Source organism: Beta vulgaris, chromosome 1, assembly GCF_026745355.1.
Source record: "Beta vulgaris subsp. vulgaris cultivar EL10 chromosome 1, EL10.2, whole genome shotgun sequence".
NCBI classification, from domain to species: domain Eukaryota; kingdom Viridiplantae; phylum Streptophyta; class Magnoliopsida; order Caryophyllales; family Amaranthaceae; genus Beta; species Beta vulgaris.
Window position 1 is genome coordinate 31,421,323 of NC_079202.1, and position 24,366 is coordinate 31,445,688.

General features: G+C 38.0%; 1 protein-coding gene and 1 pseudogene across 4 annotated transcripts; one reads left to right on the forward strand and one right to left on the reverse strand.

The window, feature by feature from the left end:
• Window positions 1–2,577: 2,577 nt before the first annotated feature.
• On the forward strand, window positions 2,578–11,072 carry LOC104884641 (sulfate transporter 1.2). Of its 4 annotated transcripts, XM_010669327.4 has the most exons (16): window positions 2,578–2,678; window positions 2,831–2,882; window positions 2,985–3,098; window positions 5,707–6,095; window positions 6,186–6,234; window positions 6,348–6,555; window positions 6,642–6,816; window positions 6,909–6,974; window positions 7,067–7,180; window positions 7,269–7,385; window positions 7,759–7,885; window positions 7,986–8,272; window positions 8,350–8,540; window positions 9,074–9,159; window positions 9,284–9,360; window positions 10,545–11,072. In XM_010669327.4, the coding sequence occupies exons 4-16, from the start codon at window positions 5,757–5,759 to the stop codon at window positions 10,686–10,688; spliced, it is 1,980 nt and encodes a 659-aa protein (XP_010667629.1). In that variant the 5' UTR covers window positions 2,578–2,678; window positions 2,831–2,882; window positions 2,985–3,098; window positions 5,707–5,756; the 3' UTR covers window positions 10,689–11,072. The 4 variants fall into 4 exon arrangements, with proteins under 4 accessions (XP_010667629.1, XP_010667626.1, XP_057249064.1 ...); XM_010669324.4 differs by lacking the exon at window positions 2,578–2,678 and having other exon boundaries at window positions 2,731–2,882; XM_057393081.1 differs by lacking the exons at window positions 2,578–2,678; window positions 2,831–2,882; window positions 2,985–3,098 and adding an exon at window positions 3,181–3,270.
• Window positions 11,073–18,315: 7,243 nt separating this feature from the next.
• LOC125493130 (uncharacterized) lies at window positions 18,316–23,518 on the reverse strand (annotated as a pseudogene).
• Window positions 23,519–24,366: the final 848 nt, after the last annotated feature.

A 24,366-nucleotide genomic window follows, 5' to 3' on the forward strand; every position in this document is an offset into this window, starting at 1 on the left:
GTCAGAGTGAGATGACAACATTAAGGCAAACATGTTTAAAAGAAACCCTAGCCTCCTCTCTCTTTTTCTCTCTCTCAAACCCTAGCCTTCCCTACCCCTTCTTCATCAATTAGGGGCTGCCATGGATGTTTTCATCCATGGTAAGCCCCTTTTTCCCTTTTATTTTCAGTTTTTAGTTCATTTTCTTGTTTTGTTCAATAAATTAGTCTCTCTTTATGAGAGTTTCTCAAACCCTGTTATGAGATATTTAGTTTCTGTTTTGGAAATCTCCTTCTCCCCTATGGGAGTTGTGAGTATGGTTCTTTTGTTTTTAGGTATGAGAAATTATTCTCATTGGTTGAAGTTCGAGACTCAGCATGAAGGTATTGGAATTTCGGATGCGGTAAACCTGACTCGATCAAGAATGTTCTTCCCAAACTATATCAGAATGATATATACTTCATCATCAATAGCTGCTTGATTCAGCAAATACAAGAGGGCTGTGCTGTATTGTTCGATCTGGTTCATTGTAGTTTCTTCGAAGACGAATTTGATTCAGTCTTATTTAATTGTATCTTGTTTTATTTTAATACCTATGGTAGATGCCGTTTGGCCCTCAATTAATGATATTTCTCTTTCAAAAGAAAAATGTCAGAGTGAGATGGAATAGACTTGTTAGGACAATAGAGGTTGGAGTCTCTCTAATCTTATCTTAGAATTAGACTGCTTATTATAATTATTTGTGTAATGTTTTACACCGAGGCTCCGTTTGGTAGGATGTAAAGCATTTAAGTGTAAAATAATTTTCATGGAAAACGATTTACAATGGAAAAAATAATTTCAAAATTAGTTTTCCGTTGTTTGGTTCCATGTAATAAAATGATGAAATGAAAGGAAAAAGAACATGAAAGTAAGGACTAAGGAGGTAGTGAGAGTTGTACAAAAGTGATAAGGAAAATAGTTTTCCCTTCATTTTGAAAGGAAAATACTTTTTCATCACCGGAAGAGTAATTTTACTCCAAGAAAAACGCCTCGCAATTTCAAAATCACTAATATCAAAATTTTAAAATTGATTATACTATTTTATTTCTTTTGAAAAAGTTCACGGGGCTTTGAATCCAAAGTAAAATATTTGAAACTACAAGTTCAACTGGGCAAGAGATTCCCCTTTAAAAAGAAAAAACTGTAGCGCAGTAGAGGAGGACATACCACGTTAATACTACAAAAGAACCTGGTGTTTTCGTTAAAAATAAAACGCTTGCTAAGCAAAAACTAATCTATAGGTTCCTAAAAAAAAAAAAAAACTATATAGATTTGGCAGGGAGTAGGTGGATGAATTTGTCAGCAATATGGTCTCAGTACAATCCTAAGTTTACTGCCAATTTTAAAAGGATAAACAACTTTTTGTTTCCTTTTATACTTCCTCCGTTTCTAAATAAGTGCAACATTTGTATAGTGTTTACTATTCACAGTTTAAACTTTAATTAGCTTTGGTGATTTATATTTTAGGAAAAACATAGTCATGTGGGATCTTGTTAGATTCGTCTGAATGTTTTAATATCAACTTTTTATAAAAATTTAACTTATTGATAATTGAATATATTAATGGTTAAAATAATGCATTGGCAAACGTGCAAACAAGAAACGTTGCACTTATTTAGAAACGGATATTTAATTTTTCATGTTTCTAAAAGATGGTTACCCTTTCATTTTTTATGTATGCGAATATAAACCTTTTAACCTTAATATATCTCCTTTTACAAAAAAATTTAATATATTTAATTTTGTATTTGTAAAAATTATAAAAAGTAGATATTTATTAAATACATATTAAATTGAATCTAACAAGATTTCACATGACTATATTTTTGCTCACGTATATTACAAATAATTGTCATTGAAATTTGTCAATAATAAAAATGTTAAAATATAACAGTTAAAAAACGGAGATTATACATGTAACAAATGGATCATTATTCCTCTAAAAACAGGATCATTCTTAATCAATTGACAGTTGACACTTGACATAACATCTATGTTTCAATTTTGAATCTTCTCGGTTATCAAATATGTTTTTTTTGGGTGCAATTATCAAACATCGCTTTAATTTCGAGTTTATATGCATAATTTGAATTATACTTATCTTAAAATTTAAACACTAATTTTTTCTATAAAATAATACATATAAGGCTAATTCCTTGTAGTCATGTAACCATAAAATTTCTAATACACCCTATATAATTATACACTAGTTATTATGCCCGGGTTATGCCCTGGGTAAGAAAAATTTTTATTTATTAATATAATATTTTATGATAATAACACTAAATACAACTTAGCCTAGTGGTTAAAATTTTAATATAGGTACTTGAGGTCTGAAGATTAAACCATATACTATGCAATTTCTTAATTGTATAGATTTCCTTTCATAATCTAGATGGGATATATAAAAAAAATTTCAAATCAATGTTTTTGACTATTTCTAAGGCCAATTCTTAAATACCCCTATTTCTCTTTTTTCTTTTTCAGTTATTTCTGAAACCCTATATAATAGTAATACTGTTCCTTTTTCAGACTTTTTAGATTTCTAAAAGTTGAAAATTGTAAGATTAGAAATATTGGAGAAAGTGCAAAGTTGAGAAAAAAGCAAAGCTGTAAAATCTTCCATGGGTTCATTGAACCGGGACAATTATGAACAGGTAATTTCTGCCCTCCCTCTCTTCCTAAACAACTACTTTTTTCTTCATTACATTACATCTATAAAAATATTTTCTGGGTGCAACAAAGAAAACTTTTTTCATGATCAATATAAATCAAATAATAAATATTCTATGTTCCACTAAAATTCCAGAGTTACAGGTGCCATCAAGTGTGCTTACATTTGGAGGTACAATCCTAGAGAGGTATTTTTCCTTTTTAATAACATTGAGAATCATATAATATAATATTCTTTTATATTTTATTGGTTGGTTACTTAGTGGTGGTGTTTGTGCAAAAAACTATAGAGAATGGAAGGAGAAGAAGAGAACTTTATGAGAAGTGATGAAAAGATCATATGAGCATTGAGCCCCCACTATCAATGGTTTGAATATAAAGCATTGATGAATCATGTATAGCAGGTGTGCTTGTCACTTTCCTACATTTCTTTTTTCTATTTTCACCTCTTTATTCTCCATTAAACTAGCTTCTTACTGGAGATAATACCCAACTCTTCTCTATTTGTAGTTCAGAACATATGCTATATTTGGATTCTATATTTTTCAGTTTTTGGGTACAACTTTACTAATTTTGGTAGGTTATTCGGACTTTTAGTTAACCATTTTTTTTATATCAATATTAATGTATTATGATTTCTGGTTTTGTCATGAATGTTGGCTAATCTACTTCATGGAGGGTTGGGGTGTACCCAAGACTTAACATCAAACTTCGTCTGATCTCTATCACTTGCCTTGTTTGGTAAAGAAAGGTTTGAGACAAAAATAGAAATTTGAGCTAATATTAGAGGAATTGACTAGTGAATCACTAATTTAAGGGTTCGGTAAAAAGGAGTTTGAATTAGCTTATTAAGCCCAAAAAACTCTTTTTGAAGATGTTAAAGAGGGAGCTTTTTGACATTAGAGCTTTGAGAATGAGTGGAGCAATTATATTTAATGTCCTTGTTAGTCACTTTACAAAATAATGTAGCAATCAACTATAACTACCTACCAAACACCTTTAAACAATTAACTAATACAATAAGCTAATAAAATAAGCTAACAGCTAAGAACTATTCGCTAATTGTCAAACAGGGCCATTATATTTTTTGGCTCTCTCTCTCTCTCTATATATTATATATATATACCAAAATAATTTTACATTTCCCAATTTTAAAATATTGGCAGGTAAATTTAATCTTATAGAATAGTATAGGAGTATGCAATTTTTTATGAAGTAGCCAAAGTCGCGCTACATGCTATTATCGTAAAATAATCCTAACTTTTAGATTGACCTTTCTAAGATAATTAATCTGCTATTAATTATACATGTTATAGGCCAAAAAAGGATTCATGATGGCAAAAAAAACATTGTGGAATGTTTTGAGAAGGTCTTAGAATTTAGAAATTGGGATTATTTGATGTTGATTTTTCCTATAAAAACACTCCAAAGAAACTTGAATTAGCCATATATATAAAAAGGCAATTGGATCTTTTTGCAGGACAATCTGATGCAATACTCTTGAAATAAAAATAATCTTATGCAATAGTTACCTTACTCATGTAATTGGCTAATACTAGTACCTGATCTAAAGGTTTGCTATTTGTGAACTTCTTTTAGTAGATTTTAGCCATTAACTAGTTGTTGACTCGAGTGATGACAAAGATCATTTACCAATGTAAATTTGAAGTGTTAAATCAAACACTTGAGAGAAGTGAAAAGAAGTTATGAACATCGAATTTGTTATCGTGAAATAATCTTCTAATTCCTTTTAAATTTTCCACATAGCAAATTATAATATGAATTATTGATCAATATAACTCTTGGAGATAGCACATATATATAATATATAATTAATTACAAAGACTATAATATAATCTTATATTTGCAATCTAGGTTAATGTGTAATAATCTAACCGACGCAATTAAATAGTGTACTGGTGTTAATTATGGAGGTTATAAAATTTTTAAGAGTTCTTTTTAATATAAGAATACTAAGAGGTAAAACACACTATTATCAGCATTAGATTAATGAGTATTAATATATACATTTGTATTTAATTGTTTTAAAAAAGAAATATTATCTTGTCTTTGAACATTTTTCTTTCCTATATATGAAGACTAATATGAGATTGTAGATTAGTTGTTTAGTGCATTGGTATTTCAAATGAGTGGTTATGTATTCGAGTATTAACACACATTTTTATTGTTTAATGTCATTTGATTGCGGGGAAAGTACGAGTATATGTGGCAACATGGTATGTTTTTGCATTGGATTTTAGATACAGATATATAGATGTCCCTACTCCAGAAAACAAAAACAAAAATCATGTTAAGTTTAGTTATTACATAATAGTACATCAATTTCTATTTTCAGTATATTGGCACTACACTTGTGGTATTTGTGGAGTGTACATCTAAGATTTTAACAAACTGAAAACACTTTTATGGGGAAGGTTGTATCTGAAACATGTATTGACTTGACAAGGAAAGTCTGATTGCTTGAGAAATTTCAAACTTCCTAAGCCAACACTTGCGAAAGATAGTTGTATGAGATAATGAGAACCCTACAATATGGGCCAACTACCAAAATATTGCTGTAGGAAACTCAAGATGTATACAGACTTATTCCTTACTAGTAGAGATCGAGACTGTTTTGCTGAAATTTTTTGAATAATTTGTGGTCGAATTTGCTTAACTAGAGATAGTGTATGATCACTTATTGGTTCTATGAAGGTATTATTTTTCAGTGTCACATTTTTCTGGTCTGCATAATTCTTTATGATGACATATTCACTTAGCTAAACTATTGACTTTGACTAGATTATCTTTAACACAACTTATAAAGCACAGAGACCTCTTTAATCTTTTGCATTTTGTAGCACACTCTCATCAATCACATCCTCCAGGCTAGCTCAAATTCTTTGTTTCTTAGTCATTGTACTTGGTTTTCCTCCTTTTCCCTTCTTTAGCATACTTTTCAGATCAATATTCTTAAGCAACGTCTTTATCATGCATTTTACATTTTTACAGATTTGAACTGCATTAACACCACCCTTTTCACCGTTCCCCCAAACACTTCAATGGCCGGTCTTCCAACAAATGGAGACGCCGACACCAAAGAGATTGATATGGCTAGCGTATCATCTTCAAAGCGTCACAATCAATACTTTGATGTTCACCACAAAGTTGGTGTCCCGTCTAAGCAAAACTTGTTTAAGGAGTTCACTCACACTGTGAAGGAGACATTCTTTGCTGATGATCCTTTACGAGACTTCAAGGATCAGCCTAGCTCACGGAAGTTCAAGCTCGGTCTTCAAGCTGTTTTCCCTATCCTTGAATGGGGAAGAGGTTATAATCTCAACAAGTTTAAAGGAGACCTCATTTCTGGTCTCACAATTGCTAGTCTCTGTATCCCTCAGGTATCCAATAAAGCTTGTATTTCTGGTCCAAAATATTATATCCAAGTTTAATTTTGCATGTGTAACTTAGTCATTTTTCTGATGTAACAGGATATTGGGTATTCAAAGCTTGCAAACCTAGACCCTCAGTATGGTCTATGTAAGCTCTATTACTACTACTGCTACTATAGTTTTTGTTTAGCACAAAGCTAGTCTGTGTGGAAGAGTGATGTTGATTTTTTATACCCTATTGTTGTTTGTCGTAAATTGCAGACTCAAGCTTTATTCCCCCATTAATATATGCTTGCATGGGTAGTTCCAGAGATATTGCCATAGGACCAGTGGCTGTTGTGTCTCTCTTACTAGGGACTCTGATTCAGAACGAGATTGATCCCATCAAAAATCCTGTCGAGTATCGAAGGCTTGCATTTACTGCAACATTTTTTGCAGGGATCACTCAAATGACCCTTGGATTCTTCAGGTCTGCTAAAGACTCATCTGAAACCCTTTTTTGGCCCCGGTTAAGTTGTAGTAATGTGGTATCTCACCGTACACTCTTATTAACAGGCTAGGCTTCTTAATTGACTTCCTATCGCATGCTGCTATTGTCGGGTTCATGGGTGGAGCTGCAATCACAATCGCGTTGCAACAACTTAAAGGATTTCTTGGTATCAAGAAGTTTACAAAGAAATCAGATATAATATCTGTACTACACTCAGTATTTGGTTCCATGCATCATGGGGTAATTTTATGCTATATATCAATTCTTATTCCACATAGTTGGGCTCAACCTACGTATTCTGATTGTCCGTTTTCATTTTTCACTATTTGAAGTGGAACTGGCAGACTATACTTATTGGAGCAGTCTTTCTGGCGTTCCTTCTTTTCGCTAAGCTTATCGTAAGAGTTGAACTTATAAGGATTTCTAAATACAGTCTTTTGCTAATTTGCATACCTTTTTTTGTTGAAGTTTGATATTAATGTGTCAACAGGGAAAGAGAAACAAGAAATTATTTTGGGTGCCAGCAATTGCTCCATTGTTGTCCGTCATTCTCTCCACCTTTTTTGTGTTTGTAACGCATGCAGAAAAGGAGGGAGTAGCAATAGTAAGTAATTTTGTCTCTCTATATATTGAAATAAAACAGGATGGACAATTTTCTTACATTCAAATGAATGTTTTCATTTTGATTGTAGGTGAATCACATAGAAAAAGGACTTAATCCATCATCGCTGCATCAACTATATTTTTCTGGAGACAATCTCCTAAGAGGCTTCAAAATTGGTGCTGTGGCTGGTATGATAGCATTAACTGTAAGTCATCTTCTTCCTGTTAATTTTTACTAATATTTATCGTCAACAATGTTTTCAAAAAATTCCAACTTACAATAAACAATCTGCAAGCTACTTTTCTAACATCATTCTTTGAAAGTAATTCTACTCTACAGTTGATTTAAGTTCACTTAATTGCCGAAGCGGGCAATAATCATCACCATATTTCTCCTTTGATCGAAAAATGGTGCTTAATTAAGGATCAGATTAGATTACTTCTAGCGTTAACATATCTTTTAAGGTTGTTTGGTTCAAAAGATGACACCATTGTCTGAGGTACTTCAATGAGTTCTCTATTTTTTTCTTAATAAAGATGTATACTAAAAAGAGATTTTTCTATGAAACTTGTTGACAGGAAGCCACTGCGATAGGAAGAACATTCGCAGCTATGAAAGACTACCAACTAGATGGAAACAAAGAAATGGTAGCTCTAGGGGCGATGAACGTTGTTGGATCAATGACTTCCTGCTATGTGGCCACAGGTAAATTTATGAATTCTTCTTACCATGACAGTTACATTGTTTTATAAGCAATTAAATTGATCATTTGATACATCGAAACATACATATGCTTATGTTGCAGGGTCCTTCTCTCGATCTGCAGTGAATTACATGGCAGGCTGTCAAACTGCAGTGTCAAACATCATAATGTCATTTATTGTGTTCCTAACCTTGTTATTTATCACTCCTCTTTTCAAGTACACCCCAAATGCCATACTTGCTTCCATCATCATATCTGCCGTCATCAACCTTATTGATTATGAGGCTGCTATTCTGATATGGAAGATTGATAAATTCGACTTTGTCGCATGTATGGGTGCCTTTTTTGGTGTCATTTTCGGGTCTGTTGAGATTGGTCTTTTGATTGCGGTAAGAATTCTCAAATAGGTTTCTGTTGTAGAAATATGTATCATTCCCTTGCTAAAATGATTTTGTTATCTGTTCAGGTTGTCATATCTTTTGCTAAAATCCTCCTGCAAGTTACGAGGCCAAGAACTGCACTCCTTGGTAACCTCCCAGGCTCCACAATTTACAGAAATATGCAGCAATATCCTGAAGCAACCAATATTCCTGGCATATTGATTGTGAGGGTTGATTCAGCCATCTACTTTTCCAACTCAAATTACATCAAGGAGAGGTAATTCCATGAATTATGTTCACTTCTTGATTTCTAAGATATCTTCCTTATGATCGTTTATCACAGATCCTATGTTGCTTGGTCTAATCATATTACGTTAAGTACTTATGTCGGATCCTCAACACTCTGACATGAATATAGACTCTTTAACACTTTATGTCGGGCCAAAATCATGAAAAAGTATCATAAACTGCCGGGTGAGACACTTGGAAACATACCCGTGTCCAAGATGAGTTCTGGTTTCAACAAGTTGGATCAAAATTAGCAAGGACAGTTTCGGGAGGTCCAAATATACGTAAAGAATAATGTAATAATAGAAAGGCATTTATACAGTTATGCACTGTATTTTTCTATATTATTGTTTATAAACAGACTAAATATATTAGAACATGCAAGCTGAATAATATCTGGTATAAGATATCCATATCATAAAGGACATATTCTAAAGCAAGTGCTTAAAATCGAGGCCAAGTAGTTTTTCCTCTGTTACAGAATTTTTTATTTTCTTTATCCTTGTTTTTCTTGTGTTACAGAATATTGAGATGGTTAGTTGACGAAGAAGAGAAAAGGAAAAAGCTGTACAGACCAAGGATCCAGTTTTTAATCGTAGAAATGTCACGTATGTTATTCATTAAGATATGATCAACATAAAGTTAAAACTAATTTGTTGCAAATGGATTATCATTTTATTCATTATAATTAAAAACAAAGGCTTATGGAATATTGTTTATGGGTCGATGCAGCTGTGACAGACATTGATACGAGTGGCATCCATGCTTTAGAAGAGCTATACAAAAGTCTACAGAAAAGAAGTGTTCAGGTAAATAGTTTTTTGCTAAACTTTTTTTTTTATCTGCATTTCTGTGAGGAAAAGACGTATGTAATTACAGAGCTTTGCCCATTTCAGAACTGATCTATACAATTTTTTTTTTTTCAGATCATAAAAGAGGTTGTAATTTTAGTAAAATAAGAGTAGTATAATTAATTAGTGAAGTAATCCCTCCGTCTTTTTTTAGTTGTTACATTTTGTCATTTTCGGGTGTTTTAATTTACTTGCTACATTTGCTGAATATTTTACTTTTAGTATGTGGTATCTACATATTGTTTACGTTTATACCCTTAGTTTTGTCTTCATTCACAAAAAAAACAACTACTTTATGTTTTATTGCTCTACTTTTCAATGATACCCACATGTTTTCTTGGCAAGTGTGTAAAAGTAAATGTAGCAACTAAAAAAACACGAAGGGAGTAGTGTATTGGAACTAAAACATCACTCTCATGATATACTTACCATCACGTCATATGTTAGTTTTTGCTAAGCAAGACTTGACCTAATGGTAAAGATTTGGCCTCATAACTTCAATGTTATGAGATCAAACCCCCCTAGGGGTATTTTGGGAGTAAGGTTTCCTTTACCATCCCTTCTCCCTGTCAATAGTCTGACCTTTCATCTTACCTACCAAAAAAAAGACATACATTTTTGTTTATTTAAAATGTCCTTGAAGTTATTTTGATAATAATTACTGGGACCAATGGTTTTAGTTGATGTCCCTTTTCTGTTACGTTTGTGAATAGTTGCAAAATACCTTTCTTAGCATATTTTTTTCCGTCTCCTATGTACCCAAGATTGTCTCACTCGTCCGCTCATTTGGAAAAAGTTCCCTAATCGAGCAAATGGGTAGCCAAAATAATATAAGATTGCTACGGCTACCTCTTTTGTTGGAACTCAAAAAAAGAGGAAGTATATTTTTTTATCCATATGAGCCACGAAGGCGGTACAAAGTACAAAGAAGGGGAGGGGGATTTGAACCTGCGACCTATCGTTCACAACACATCAATCTTAACCACTAGCCAAGACATCCTCGATAAAAGAGGAAGTATATTGCTTGATTCGTTTGTGCAAATGATCGCATAGTTTACCTTCATTTTTCATTATACTTGCAGAATTTGTTGTTGTAGATTTGTACTAGTCTGACATATTTGTTCTGAATGTTGTTCATGTAGCTTGCTTTAGCAAATCCAGGACCAGTGGTAATTGAGAAGCTACATGCATCCCATTTCACAACTTTAATTGGGGAACATAACATCTATTTAACGGTCGCCCACGCTGTTTCTTCGTGTTCTCCGAAAGTAGTTGAAGAGGCTTGATTATGAAGTCATCGGAACTTAAATGTATCATGTATGTATGTATGAGTTGTTTGTATGTTTAAACCGTAAAAAAGAAGTGAGATTAATTATCTTAATAAACTGTCTGAGTGATGCTAAGCTCAAAAACTGGTAATTGTTGAATCAACCAATTCATAATTTTTCTCAATGATAAATAAGTAGCTTTTGAGGGGTGATGTTGTGTGTAAATGTACAAGTTTAGGATATTGTCAATCCATTTTCATGCATTGAGATGGTTAGCATTTTGGCAATTTGTCTTTTCAGGCGATTGTTGTATTGCTTGCGTTTTTGGAAAATAATGAATGTGTGCTTAGCTGATCTAAAGTCTTTTATGAAGGAAGCTAATCTAAAGTCTTAATTTATATACTCCTCTCGTCTTTTTAGTTGCACACATTTACACTATTTAGTGGACAATTTTGATTATTAATGTTTTTAATTATATATTATTAAAAATTATAAAAGATGCTATTTAAGAAATCTAGATTGGAATAAATCTAACAACATTGTAAATAATAACTATTTCTTGTATATTAGTAAAAAAAAAAGTGTCAAGGTTAGCATATAATTAGTGCAAAAGTAAGTTTATTTTTGACATCATTGGAATTATATATATTCTTAATAAATGCACTTTTGCGCATTTCGTTGTATTGTTTTGACACAAATATCTATAATCATATATAAGTAAAAATTATAAAAATTACATCTTATGAAAGTATATCACGAGACGAATCTAACAAAATCTCACTCGACTATGCTTTTCATTATATATGAATCACAAATTTTAGTCAAATTGAAAAGTGTAGATAGTAAAAAAGTGTATTTGTTGCATTTAAAAAGAAACAGAGAAAGCATTTAAAAAAGAATGAAAAAAAGAAATAAAAAATGCCATGATAATGACACAAAAGACTAGGATATACTTGTATATGTATACGCTTGTAGAAGTTGTTTCACTTTGTTTGATGGCTTTATTCCCGCTCTAATGCGAATGATTTGTTGAATTTGATTAGAAGTCAAAATTCCACGAAAAGAAACGGAGTAAAAACATGCTTTCTTTACCAATCCAAGAGCAATATTTGTGTACTATTGTTGAAAAACATGATGTTGGAAGACTTTTAAGGCACAATTGAAATATTTAGCACCCTCTGAAGTCTGAATGGTCAGCCCTCAAACCCTTTTAATTGAATTTCTGGAATTAATGCCACTTCCCTAGCTGATTCAAGGAAGAAAATTGCAAAAGGTCAGTAAATGAAATCAAAGAACATGCAGTTAAAGGCAACACTATGTGGTTGCTGAACTTGAGGCAGACTTAATTTGTAAACATTGCACCACTGAAATTGTTGGCTCAACCGCTTAACGTACTATATTTATTTGAGTTCGCTGTTCACTATCTTCAGACGTCTTAACTTCATAACTTTGACCAAATTCATAGGGTGGGGTCAGGGTATCACCATTAAAAATGTGGTTGTGTTCGTGTTATACATAGGCTAAAACCTTTTGTATGGAGGCTGATTAAGTTTTATACCGGTTCTTGGAAACCGCCAAAGATGGTCATGGTCAAGATATTTGTTATAGGGCCCTTGACTACGTCATGTCGGTTTCATCAGGATACCTTAATGGTACTCCTATCCTGGGCTATATATTCTCATATGGGCCCGAGCCTGATCCTGTTACTATCTAATGTATGTATGGGCCTAAAGATAAGTATTGAAAGAGTATAGAATTGTATCCAACCAATAGGAGCAAAGTCATACCTTAGCAAGGGCACTGTCGGCTACTATAAATACCCCACTGATCTGAGTCAAAAAGTATGTTCACATATATTATTATACTCTTCTTGAGATATACCGGTTATTACCCATTACTGACTTAGGCATCGGAGAGGCGTTTCTCAAATCAACCCCCGAGGTTAGTTTACGTACTCTATTTCGCAGGACACTAAACCGGCTTACACCTACGAAGGATACCGGTTCATTCCCTACTAATTATCCCATACCGGAACAATTGGCGCTAGAAGGAGCGGAGAACTATACCTTTATGTCTTAAGCCATAACTTTGCCAGCATACCACTCTCATGGATCCTAAGCAAACTTTTGGGATGTCGGATACTGATGAGAATAATGTCCCATTGGGGAAAGCACCACCGGGTTTTTCGACTCCGCAACCGGTGGTAGGATCTTCCAAGCCACCTGCTGATAAGGGGAAGAACGTTACTGAAGCCCCTCAACCAGGTATCTTTGAAGCGCTCCAACATATGTTTACTCTTGAACAGCTCAGGAGTGCGGCGGAGGTTTTTCAGGCCATCGCGAGCCAAACACCGACTGGTCAAGCCGGCAAGCGTCCCCTGAGTAGGCCCATAGCCCTGTGAGAAAGATGCGCTCTCTAGCAACTGGCCGCCAGGGTGACCAAGGCCAGGATGACCAGGATCCCCTATGGAGCCATTGGGTGGAGGAGACGAAGAAGAGGACCAATTCACTGAGATCCAACAGTCAACTCAGCCTAGAAGAAAAAGCGAGTACGGGCGGAAAACACCAGCTATCTCTACGAAATTCTCCTTTCTCAACGGTTATACTTCAAGAGCCTATGGAAAAAATTAAGATGCCGACATGTAAGTATGACTGTAAGACAGATCCTGAGGATCACATCTCGACGTATGAAGGACACCTGCTGCTATACACTAATACTGACTCGGTATGGTGTAAGGTGTTTCCTTCTACATTGACTGGACTAGCCCAGACCTGGTTCAAAAGCATACCACCGGCAACTGTTTTTTATTTCCGCCGGCTCACCTCCATGTTTGTTGCACACTTCGTTAGCAACAAGTGCATGGAGAAAACAACCGGCGAGCTGATGTCCATCAAGTAGGGAGAATCAGAAAGTTTGAGGGATTACATAGGATGCTTCAATTCAGAAGTCGTCACTATTCCTAGCTTGCAGCAAGAGGTAACAGTCTTGGCTCTGATGACGGGATTAAGAGAAGGGACTGTGGTAGGCGTTTGTCGTGTACTCCTAACCATATATAATTAACCTACTTTCATGCATACTAAGTAAGTATAATGGAAGCAGGGATCGTATCCACAGGGAGCAAATGAACTTGATTGGAAATTAGCAAATCAAGAACCCTAGTATGTACTAAGGCCAAAGCAACCGAATAGGGGGATTTGGAACAGTGTAAGTGATCTAAACTAATCACAATACTAAAACACGAAGAGATTACAATATAAAAAGGCCTTGGACTCGGTTAGCATCCACCCTAACCTACTTTGTAATCACGAAACCTTAACCCTCAACCTCTCCTATGGTCACCTATTGAGAAGTCAATACTTCTATCCTCCTAGATCGTGGTCTAACACACGATCTGCGTGGTTTGAACCGCTCTTACTATGAATTAACTCAAATGAATCGCACTTAAGTTCAAACCAAAGTAGCATTAAAAACGAGGAACACAATAGGATCACTAATGTTATTAAAGCAACAACATTCAAGTAATAAGCTATGCTTCTCTAAGTGCACAAGATTAATGTTCAGCATTTAATCAAACACCTAGTATGCTACATGGAGCTAGGAACACAACAATCCGATTATGCACCTAAATCTAGCATTAGATGATTCACACAACATTACTAGTAAAGTTCCTAGCAAGGATTATGCAAATATCATGGAAATACATACAAGAAGCATCACAATGACCATAAGAAGATAGAGAGTAAGAAGTTCTCACAAGTAGATTAGAGCTTCAATAACCAAATTCAGATGGAAGTTTAAGCTAGCAATCCATGAAATTCATTACAAATCTAATAAGGAAGAGTAGAAGAAACATATGGAACTCCCTTTCTCTCTCTACCTTTTTTTCCTAGTAAAGCTAAAACTAAAAGCTGACTTAACCTCCTTTCCCTCCAAGGGAGGAAAAGAAAATAAAAAGTGCAGCGGCAGGGGTCGCGACTCGCGACAATAGGCAGGTCGGACGAGCCGTCTGCCCCAAACTCTCCAAAACACCAAAAATAAAAGGAGAGAGAAATAACTTGGCTTTTGAGGAAGCCATGAAGCTGAGAACTGAAGTGTGATCAATCCTCGGGCACGAATAACAATGAAGCTCGAACCACGGACCTTGAAACTCGGGCAAAGCTCGGGAAACTCGGAAGATGCATCATAAAGGACAACGAGCAAGGATCCGGGATACAAAAAGTGATCGGAGGGCTAAGATCGGCCCTCGAGTGTGCCATCATGTAAACTACTTCCTAAACTCCTCAAATCACAACATCCTCCGGCAACACCTCCTAACGTCAAATCTCTCCTAAATCCCGACACTAAGCTCGTACCGACACCAAAAACGCCTCGAAATCCGCCTAAGATTGGCGGATAACTTGGACACATCAAATTCCCCCACGCTTAAACCTTACTCGACCTCGAGTAAAAGAAAAAGAGAACTCGACACACCCAAGCCCCAAAATACGCCATACCCGCCAACTCTTCCGGATTGCTCCACACAAACACAAAAGCCAAACGACAAAATCTACCCCAAAAGAATCATCCTATACAAATGACCCTCGAATCCCAAAAGGTATCGGGACACGATCATCAACAATGACCTCCTACTCCAACCAACCCAAAATGCAAGGAAACTAAGGCACGAGGGTGAGTGATTCCCCCACGCTTAGCTTCTTACTCCATCCAAAACATACCATAAAACAAAAGAAACAAGCAAGAGATGTCTAACCCGCCTTAAAGGACAAAAACAAGAACCTAAGCTAACCCGAAAACACCAATCCAAATGCCGCCACCTTATGACGCCGCCACCGACAAATGAGAATCAAAGCAAGTTTTCTTTTCTCTCTTTTTTTTTTTCTCTCATTTTGCCTAGGAGCCCTTTCGGGTTTTCATCCTAGCTTCTCATTTTCATTTTTTTTCATCTCTCTTCTTCTTTTGGCTCACAAAACTCACCCGCTCAACTAGCTCTTTTTTGCATAGGCCGCCCTTTCGGGTTTTCGACCTATCCGAGCCCCCAATTTTGCCCGAGTCGCCCGCCCTTGCGGGTTTTCAACTCAGCGGGATTCTTCTTTTTTCTTTTTTTTTTTTTTTTTCTTTTTGTCATTTTTTTTTTTCAAATTTACATCAATTTACCACAATATTAACAAAACAAACCAAATAGAACAAACTAAAATATCACCACATTTAATCAATCTCTCCCCCACGCTAATTATGCACATTGTCCCAATGTGGAAAGGACAAAAACAAATAAGAGGAAAGGAAAGGAAAAGCTCTAAGATCCGAGGGGCCCCGCTCAAACCTGCGGCTGCCCTACGGGCCTCTTCTCCTGGCGGGTAGAATGCGCGCCTCCTCAATCTCGGATGTGGGATCGGAGTACAGGAGTCCTGGTTTCGGTCCCTGAGGTGGATAACGGGAGACAAAGAAGTTGTTCATGGCCGAAACCATGGAACCAACTGAATAAATCTGGTCCTCCATCCCGTACATCCTATCCTGCATCTCCCCCAAATCGCCCCTGACACTGGATAGTTGCTCAGTTACCTGAGCCTGAAATTGGGCGTGAGGGAGGTAACCCTGTTCCTGCTGATACTGCTGGTGCTACTGCTGAAACTGTTGGTATTGGAATTGCTGTGGCTGTGGTGGAGGCTGTGGTTGTGGCTGTGGTTGTGGTTGTGGCTCCCTCTGACCTAACTCCTCCGCCACCACGGTGGCATACTTCTCATCAGGGGAAAGGAAGAGCTGCTCATGGGTAGTCTGATCTGTAATGGCTACCCGCGCCTGCGGTAAAGTCATATACCTAACATTCCTTGCCCCAAAGAGCCAAACATATCTCGTCTCATTGCCTATGGTTGTGAAGTTAAGCATAGTAATACTCCTCAAGGCAATGGTATCATAACAGTTGGAATCACGAGAAAGCCGACTACTAGCAGTCCCTAAGGGGTCAATATGGGCTCGCCCTTCCTATCCACAGGCACCTGGACACCTAAGTGGGATGCTAAAAGGGTGATCATACCCCCATACTCAACTTCCCAGATGTCTTCCCCTCTGCCGACTGGGCTAAGCACTTATCTACCCAAATTTTGACCCAATCTGGACACCCCCCCCCTGTGGTGTCATAGCCCAAAGACATTTCAAATCAAATTCCGGTAAATTGGTGGGCTCACCTGCACAAAAGACCGTCATGGACAAAAGACGGTGCACATATCGTAAGGCGGGGTGGGGAATGGCGCTGCTCTTACAGTGGCTATGCCACGTGCCACCACCAGTGATTTTATACCAAAAGACAGCAGGGTTATAGTTCTCCGTCTCCGAAAAGTCTTCCTCAGCCAAAAAATCCCAATCAAAAGCAGTTTCTATCTGAGCATATGTCATCTTATATGGGTGATCATTAAGAGAAAAAGTAATATATGCAGATTCATCTTCAGTTTCGGGATGTTTTTGCAGGGTTGAAAGAAACTCCAGGGTATACCTTTCATAAGTGGGGCTCTCTTCCAAAAAAGTCTTTGAGGCCAACTTTGTTAAGAAGATATTCAACTGAGCTAGCTAACCCCAATTTTTCTAGGGTAGGATAGTCCGCAAACTTAGTTTCTTGTATTGTCCTCCCCGGTCTATCAAGGCGGTCCCAACGTCTCTTAGCATGGTCACTAAGCTTCTTAAGGCCACGGGAGTTAATGTGGGGGACGGATTCGGTTCGGCTTCTTTTGCTCATGGTTCTTTCAACTTAGGAGAACTATCAACAGTAGGGGTTAAACACAAGAACACCAACAATGACACTCTTACACTCCAAACACCCTCCACACAACAATAACCAACCACCAATTCCCAAATGAGTTCAACTATCACACCAACAACACCAAACAACTCAACAATTCCAATCAATCACTACAAACAATGACTCAATCAAACTACAACTCTACAATTAAGCAAGAATGAGATATTTCAAGCAAAATCAAAGAGAAGTAGAAAAGAGAATGTTATACCAAAATGTAGGTCAAGTAGTGTTGTGTAGGATGATTAGAACTTGTGAATAGCTTCCTTAACATGTAGAATGATCCTCCAAGCTTCAATTTGGATGGTGGTGCTCAAAATCAAAAACCCCCAAATTCTAGGGTTTGGTAGAAGGTGTGAATTTTCAGAAATTTTGGAGTGATTATGATGTGAAGGAGAGTAGAAATGTAGAATTTTGTTGAGAGAGAAAGAGGAGAAGAGATTGGAGGTGAAGATTGGAGTGTGGGAGATGAAAAGAGGAGTTTGAGTGAGTTTTGAGAGTGAGAGAGTGATAGAGGAAGGAGGGGGCTCGAATGAATGGGGTTAAGGGAGAAAAAGAGGGTTTAAGTGAGCTGCTAGTAAAGAAAAACAGGCTTCTGTCGCGAGTCGCGATCAGTGTCGCGAGTCGCGACCTGGGGTCATCGCGAGTCGCGATCACTGTCGCGAGTCGCGACCTGCACAGTCTCGACCTGCGATGTTGGTTGCGGCTCGCGAGGGTCTTCTGTTTTTTCTTTTGTCTCTTTTTCTTCTTTGATTTTCTTCCTAACTAAAGAACGTCCCTCATTTTTTTTCTGTGCTCCCTCTTCACTCTTGTCCACCTATGACTCTCATTACTCTTTCATGCTCTCTTTTTTTTTTTTCACACATCAATAACCAATTCACTCATCCACATTTCACACACAACAACTTCACAAGCTACGAGCTTTTCTTCTATTCCTGCAAAACGAAAAACCAAAAGCATAATATCTTCCAAAAACCAAAGAAACTAATTTTTTTACACTATATACAACAAGCTCGTTTATTTACCGTCGTCGACACGACTTACAACCATATGGCCTAACCATAGTCGCGGTCCCGAGAGGAACATCCTCGGCTCCAACTGCTTGAATCCTTCAAAGTATGGCTTAAGCCGCTGCCATTACCTTCAAAATTTTGATGTGGCTTCACTTTGGATTTCCACAGCTCCATGTGGAAACACTTTCAAACAATGAATGGCCCGATCCACCTAGAACGCAATTTCCTGGAAAAAGACGTAGGCGGGACTGAAACAAGAGGACCTTTTGGCCCACCTTGAACTCTTTTCTTATAATCAGCTTATCATGCCATGCCTTAGTCCTTGCTTTATAAATTGCCGCGTTTCATAGGCCTCGTTCCTTATCTCCTCCAACTCTTGCAATTGTAACTTCCGGTGCAATCCAGCTTCATCCAGGGCCATGTTGAAGTTTTTACGGCCCAGTATGCTTTGTGCTCAAGCTCTACTGGAAGGTGACATGGCTTTCCAAACACCAATCGGTATGGTGACATACCAATGGGGGTTTTATAAGCTGTCCTATATGCCCATAATGCGTCTTCCAATCGCAAGCTCCAATCCTTCCTACTTGGATTCACCGTTTTTTCCAAGATCGATTTGATTTCTCGATTAGATACCTCCGCCTGGCCATTTGTTTGTGGATGGTAGGCCGTTGAGGTCTTGTGAGTCACATGATATTTTTTTAGCAGTGCACCAATGGTTCGATTGCAAAAATGGGTTCCCTTGTCACTAATCAATGCTCTGGAATTCCAAATCTGCAAAATATGTTAGATTTGACAAAATCTGCAACCACTTTAGCATCGTCAGTACGAGTGGCCTTAGCCTCCACCCATTTTGATACATAATCCACTGCTAAAAGAATGTACATGAAACCAAAAGAGGTCGGGAAAGGTCCCATAAAGTCAATGCCCCACACATCAAAGATTTCACAGTATAAAACCGCACTTTGAGGCATTTCATTTCTTTGGGATATATTCCCGACCCTTTGACAATTATCACAAGATTTGCAGAAATGAAATGCATCCCTATGAAGACTCGGCCAATAAAAACCACATTCCAATACCTTTCGTGCTGTCCTTTTTGCTCCAAAATGACCTCCACATGCATGGGAATGACAAAAGGTAAGGATAGAAGTACCTCTTCATCAGGAATACATCTCCTTACTATTTGATCTGCACAGTGCTTCCAGAGATAAGGCTCGTCCCATACATAATGCTTGGCATCGCTCTTGAGCTTATCTTTCTGTGCCTTGGAAAAATGAGGAGGAAAACAGTTAGAAACAAGAAAATTGACAATATCGGCATACCATGGGTGTAAGCATCCTAGGACCATCAATTGCTCGTCTGGAAACTCTTCCCGAATAGGCTCTTGCCATGGCTTCTCCGAACTTGGTTCTAGATCATAAGAGGATACCAATCGACTCAAATGGTCTGCAACCAAGTTCTCAGTTCCTTTCTTGTCTCGAACTTCCAAATCAAACTCGCTCAATAAGAGAATCCACCGAATTAGCCTAGGTTTGGCTTCTTTCTTCGCCATTAAATGACGGAGAGCTGCATGGTCAGTGAAAACAATTACTTTCGTCCCGAGCAAATAGGATCGGAATTTTTCCAGTGAAAACACCACAGCTAACAACTCCTTCTCAGTCGTGGAGTAATTACGCTGCCTCATTTAGTGTCATAGAAGCATAATAGATGGCATGTGGCACCCTTCCAACTCTTTGTCCTAGCACTGCACCTACGGCATAGTCGCTTGCATCACACATAATCTCAAATGGAAGGGACCAATCTGGAGGTTGAATGATAGGAGCCGAAACTAGCCTCCCCTTCAAATTCTCGAATGCCTTCTTACATGCTTCATCCATCACAAACTCTACATCTTTTTGTAACAACCTGCAAAGAGGAGATGAAATCTTCGAGAAATCTTTTATAAACCTGCGGTAAAAACCTGCATGACCAAGAAAAGAACGGATTTCTCGCACATTAGTAGGGTAAGGTAAGGACTGAATAGTATCAATTTTTGCCTTATCAACTTCTATACCCTTCACAGAGACCAATGACCTAACACAATTCCCTGCTCAACCATGAAATGACACTTTTCAGAATTAAGCACAAGGTTAGTTTCAATACATCGTTTCAAAACCATAGTCAAGTGCTCCAAGCAATTTTCAAAGGAGTTTCCATGCACGGTAAAATCATCCATGAAAACTTCGACAAATCGCTCCATATATTCTGAAAAGATACTTACCATACACCTCTGAAAAGTCGCAGGGGCATTGCATAGTCCAAAAGACATCCTCCGGTAAGCAAACGTGCCAAAAGGACACGTGAAGGTTGTTTTCTCCTGATCCTCCGGCGCTATGGCCACCTGAAAATATCCAGAATATCCATCTAGGAAGCAATAATAAGCATGACCAGCTAATCTCTCAAGCATCTGGTCAATAAAAGGCAATGGAAAATGATCCTTCCTAGTTACCGCTTAAGCCTACGGTAATCAATGCAGACTCGCCACCCATTTTGGACACGGGTGGGAACTAAGACACCATCTTTGTTCTCTACAACTGTGACTCCAGACTTCTTTGGAACAACTTGGGTCGGACTAACCCATTTGCTATCGGAAATTGGAAAAATCATACCAGATTGGAGAAGTTTCAGAATCTCGGCTTTTACCACCTCCATCATAGGTGGTTAAGCCGCCTTTGAGGCTGTCGCACGGGCTTTGCATCATCCTCCAACAAAATCCGGTGCATGCAAGTGGTTGGGCTTATTCCCTTGATATCTGCTATAGTCCACCCGATCGCCTCCTTATGCTCTTTTAGCACCTCGATGAGTTTTCTTTCCTGTTCCTGGGAGAGCTTGCTTGATATAATCACCGGTAGTGTATCTCCATCTCCAAGGAATGCATACTTCAAATGCTCAGGCAATGATTTCAGCTCAACTACGGGTGCCTGCAAAATAGATGGTAAAAGCTTCCCCGGAGGGATAGTCAAAGGCAAAGGACCCACAAAGGAAGGAACGAGTGGAAAAGTCACATGTTCCTCCAAAGCCTGGACTGTTTCCTGCAAGTTAGCACTTAAAACATACTCAACATCATTTCCTTCCAAGCTATGTTCAAGAGCTACCTGCAAAGAATCTTCTCCACCTATATCGAAAACATCCTGCGAATATGAATCAATGACATCTATGGAGTAACAAGAGTGGTCATCTCTCGGGAATTTCATGGAATCGTAGATGTTAAACTCTACAAGGCTTCCATCAAATTCCATCGTAAGACATCCACTATGCACATCAATTTTTGTTCTAGCAGTTTTTAGAAATGGCCTTCCTAACAAAATAGGAGTAGCGTGCTTGTCATGCTCCATATCTAAAACATAAAAGTCAGCAGGAAAGATTAACTTATCGACCTTAACCAACACGTCTTCTACTATCCCTTTCGGGTAAGCATTAGAGCGGTCAGCTAACTGAATCACAACACCAGTTTCATGTAGGGTGCCTAGTTTTAAAGACTCATACAAAGAATATGGAATAACATTAATCGAAGCCCCTAAATCTAGCATAGCCCTAGGAAATGTGGTGTTCCCAATCACGCAAGGGATAGCGAACATGCCCGGATCACTGCACTTCGGAGGAAGTGCCTTTTGGAACATGGCAGAGACATGCTCGCTAACCTTTACCTTTTGGGCTCCCCTTAACCTTTGTTTCCTTTTTGTTGTACACATTTCTTTAAGAAATTTAGCATACCTAGGAATTTGCTTTAAAGCATCCAAAAGGGGAATATTTACCTCACACTTACGGAAAGTCTCATAAATATCACGATCACATTCTTTTTTCCGAGTATCTCGCAGTGCTTCTGGAAAAGGAGGAGTTGGCTCATAAAGTGGTGGAGGTGGTGGTTGCTTGGACTTCTCATGAGATGTGGAAGGCTCAGGTTCGGGCTCTGGTTCTGGCTCAGGCTCCGGCTCTGGCACATAAACAACAATCTCCTCCTCGACCTCTTTATCTCTTCCTTTTATCTCTTTTCCGCTCCTCAAAGTGATTGCACTTGCATTTTTTTCGGATTAAGCTCCGTTTGAGACGGTAGCTTTCCCGAATCTCGCGCCTCTAATCGGCTCACTGCTCCAGAGACCTGACTCATTTGTTGCTCCAGATTCTTGATGCTCGATCGGGTCTCCTCCTGAAATTGAACCATATTTCCCTGCATGTTAGTCACATTTTTAGTTAAAGCATTAATCATATCTTCAGTTGACATGCTGGTACTCGGTCCCTGTACTTGGCCTTGTGGCCTAAAATGTGGAGCTCCTTGCTCCTGGTGTCTCGGGTAAGGAGGTGGAGGACGGTTATACTGGTGCGGTCCCTGCTGGTTTCCCGAAACATTACCATATCTCAAATTGGGGTGATCTCGCCAGCCAGGATTATATGTATTGGAATAGGGTCATACCGCTTCTGAAAACCTTGGCCCTGAAATCCGGCCGCCTTACCTCTTCACTCGCTTCCTCCTGCAAATGAGGACAAAAATCTGTGGAATGATTTAAGAGCAAATGCCACAAGCTTTCACATGTTGAGTATTCTTGTCTTTGTCATGAATTCCCGAACCATAGATGTCAATGCTTGCACTTGATCCTCTAACTTAGAAGTTCCAGGACTTTCGGTAGCCATACGACGAGCTCCTGATCTTCTAGTGAATTGTCTCGAGCCCTCAGCTAGCTCGTTTATCAAATCTTTAGCAGCTTGTGCAGTTTTATTCACAATTGAACCTCCACTTGCTGCATTACCATTCGTGCATCTTCACCACTTAATCCATTATAGAAGTAAAGCACTAAGTCTTCATCTGCATAGCCATGATAAGGACAACTAGCACATAACTTCCTGAATCTAGCCCAGTACTCATAAAAGGTTTCATCACTCTTTTGCTCGATGTTGCTTATCTCCTTTTTCAACACCGAAGACATTGAAGTCGGAAAATATTGCTCGAGAAAAGCCTTTTTCAAATCAGCCCACGTAGAAATGCTACCCGGTGGAAGAGTATAGCCAATCATTTGCCGCACCTTTTAATGAGAATGGAAATGCCTTGAGTTTCACCTTTTCTTCCGACACGCCACTTGGTTTCATGCTGCTACACACCACATGGAACTCCGAAAGATGCTTATTCGGATCCTCACCATTTAGCCCATAGAATGTCGGAAGCAAATGTATTAATCCGATTTCAGCTCAAAAGTCTCCCCTTCATCTTCTTGGGGAATGTAATGCATAAAGGTCTGATCAAGGTTAGGAGCTGTGAGCTCCTTCAATGTGCGTGGCTCGACTCTCGGAGGCATCTCTTCTTCTATTTCGATAGCAAAAGGAAGCTCCTTAAAGTTTTCACGCCGTTCTCTTCTCAACCTGAAAAGAGTTAATTCCAAATCTCGATCGTACTGCAAAGGATGTTGGTTAGTAGCACGAGTATTAACCATAAACTACAAAGCAATACAACCTAAGGAATAAAAATTCACTAATTACAAACAAGTAATGCGTTGCTCCCGGCAACGGCGCCAAAATTTGGTAGGCGTTTGTCGTGTACTCCTAACCAAATATAATTAACCTACTTTCATGCACACTAAGTAAGTATAATGGAAGCAGGGATCGTATCCACAGGGAGCAAATGAACTTGATTGGAAATTAGCAAATCAAGAACCCTAGTATGTACTAAGGCCAAAGCAACCGAATAGGGGGATTTGGAACAAGTAAGTGATCTAAACTACTCACAATACTAAAACACGAAGAGATTACAATATAAAAAGGCCTTGGACTCGGTTAGCATCCACCCTAACCTACTTTGTGATCACGAAACCTTAACCCTCAACCTCTTCCTATGGTCACCTATTGAGAAGTCGATACTTCTATCCTC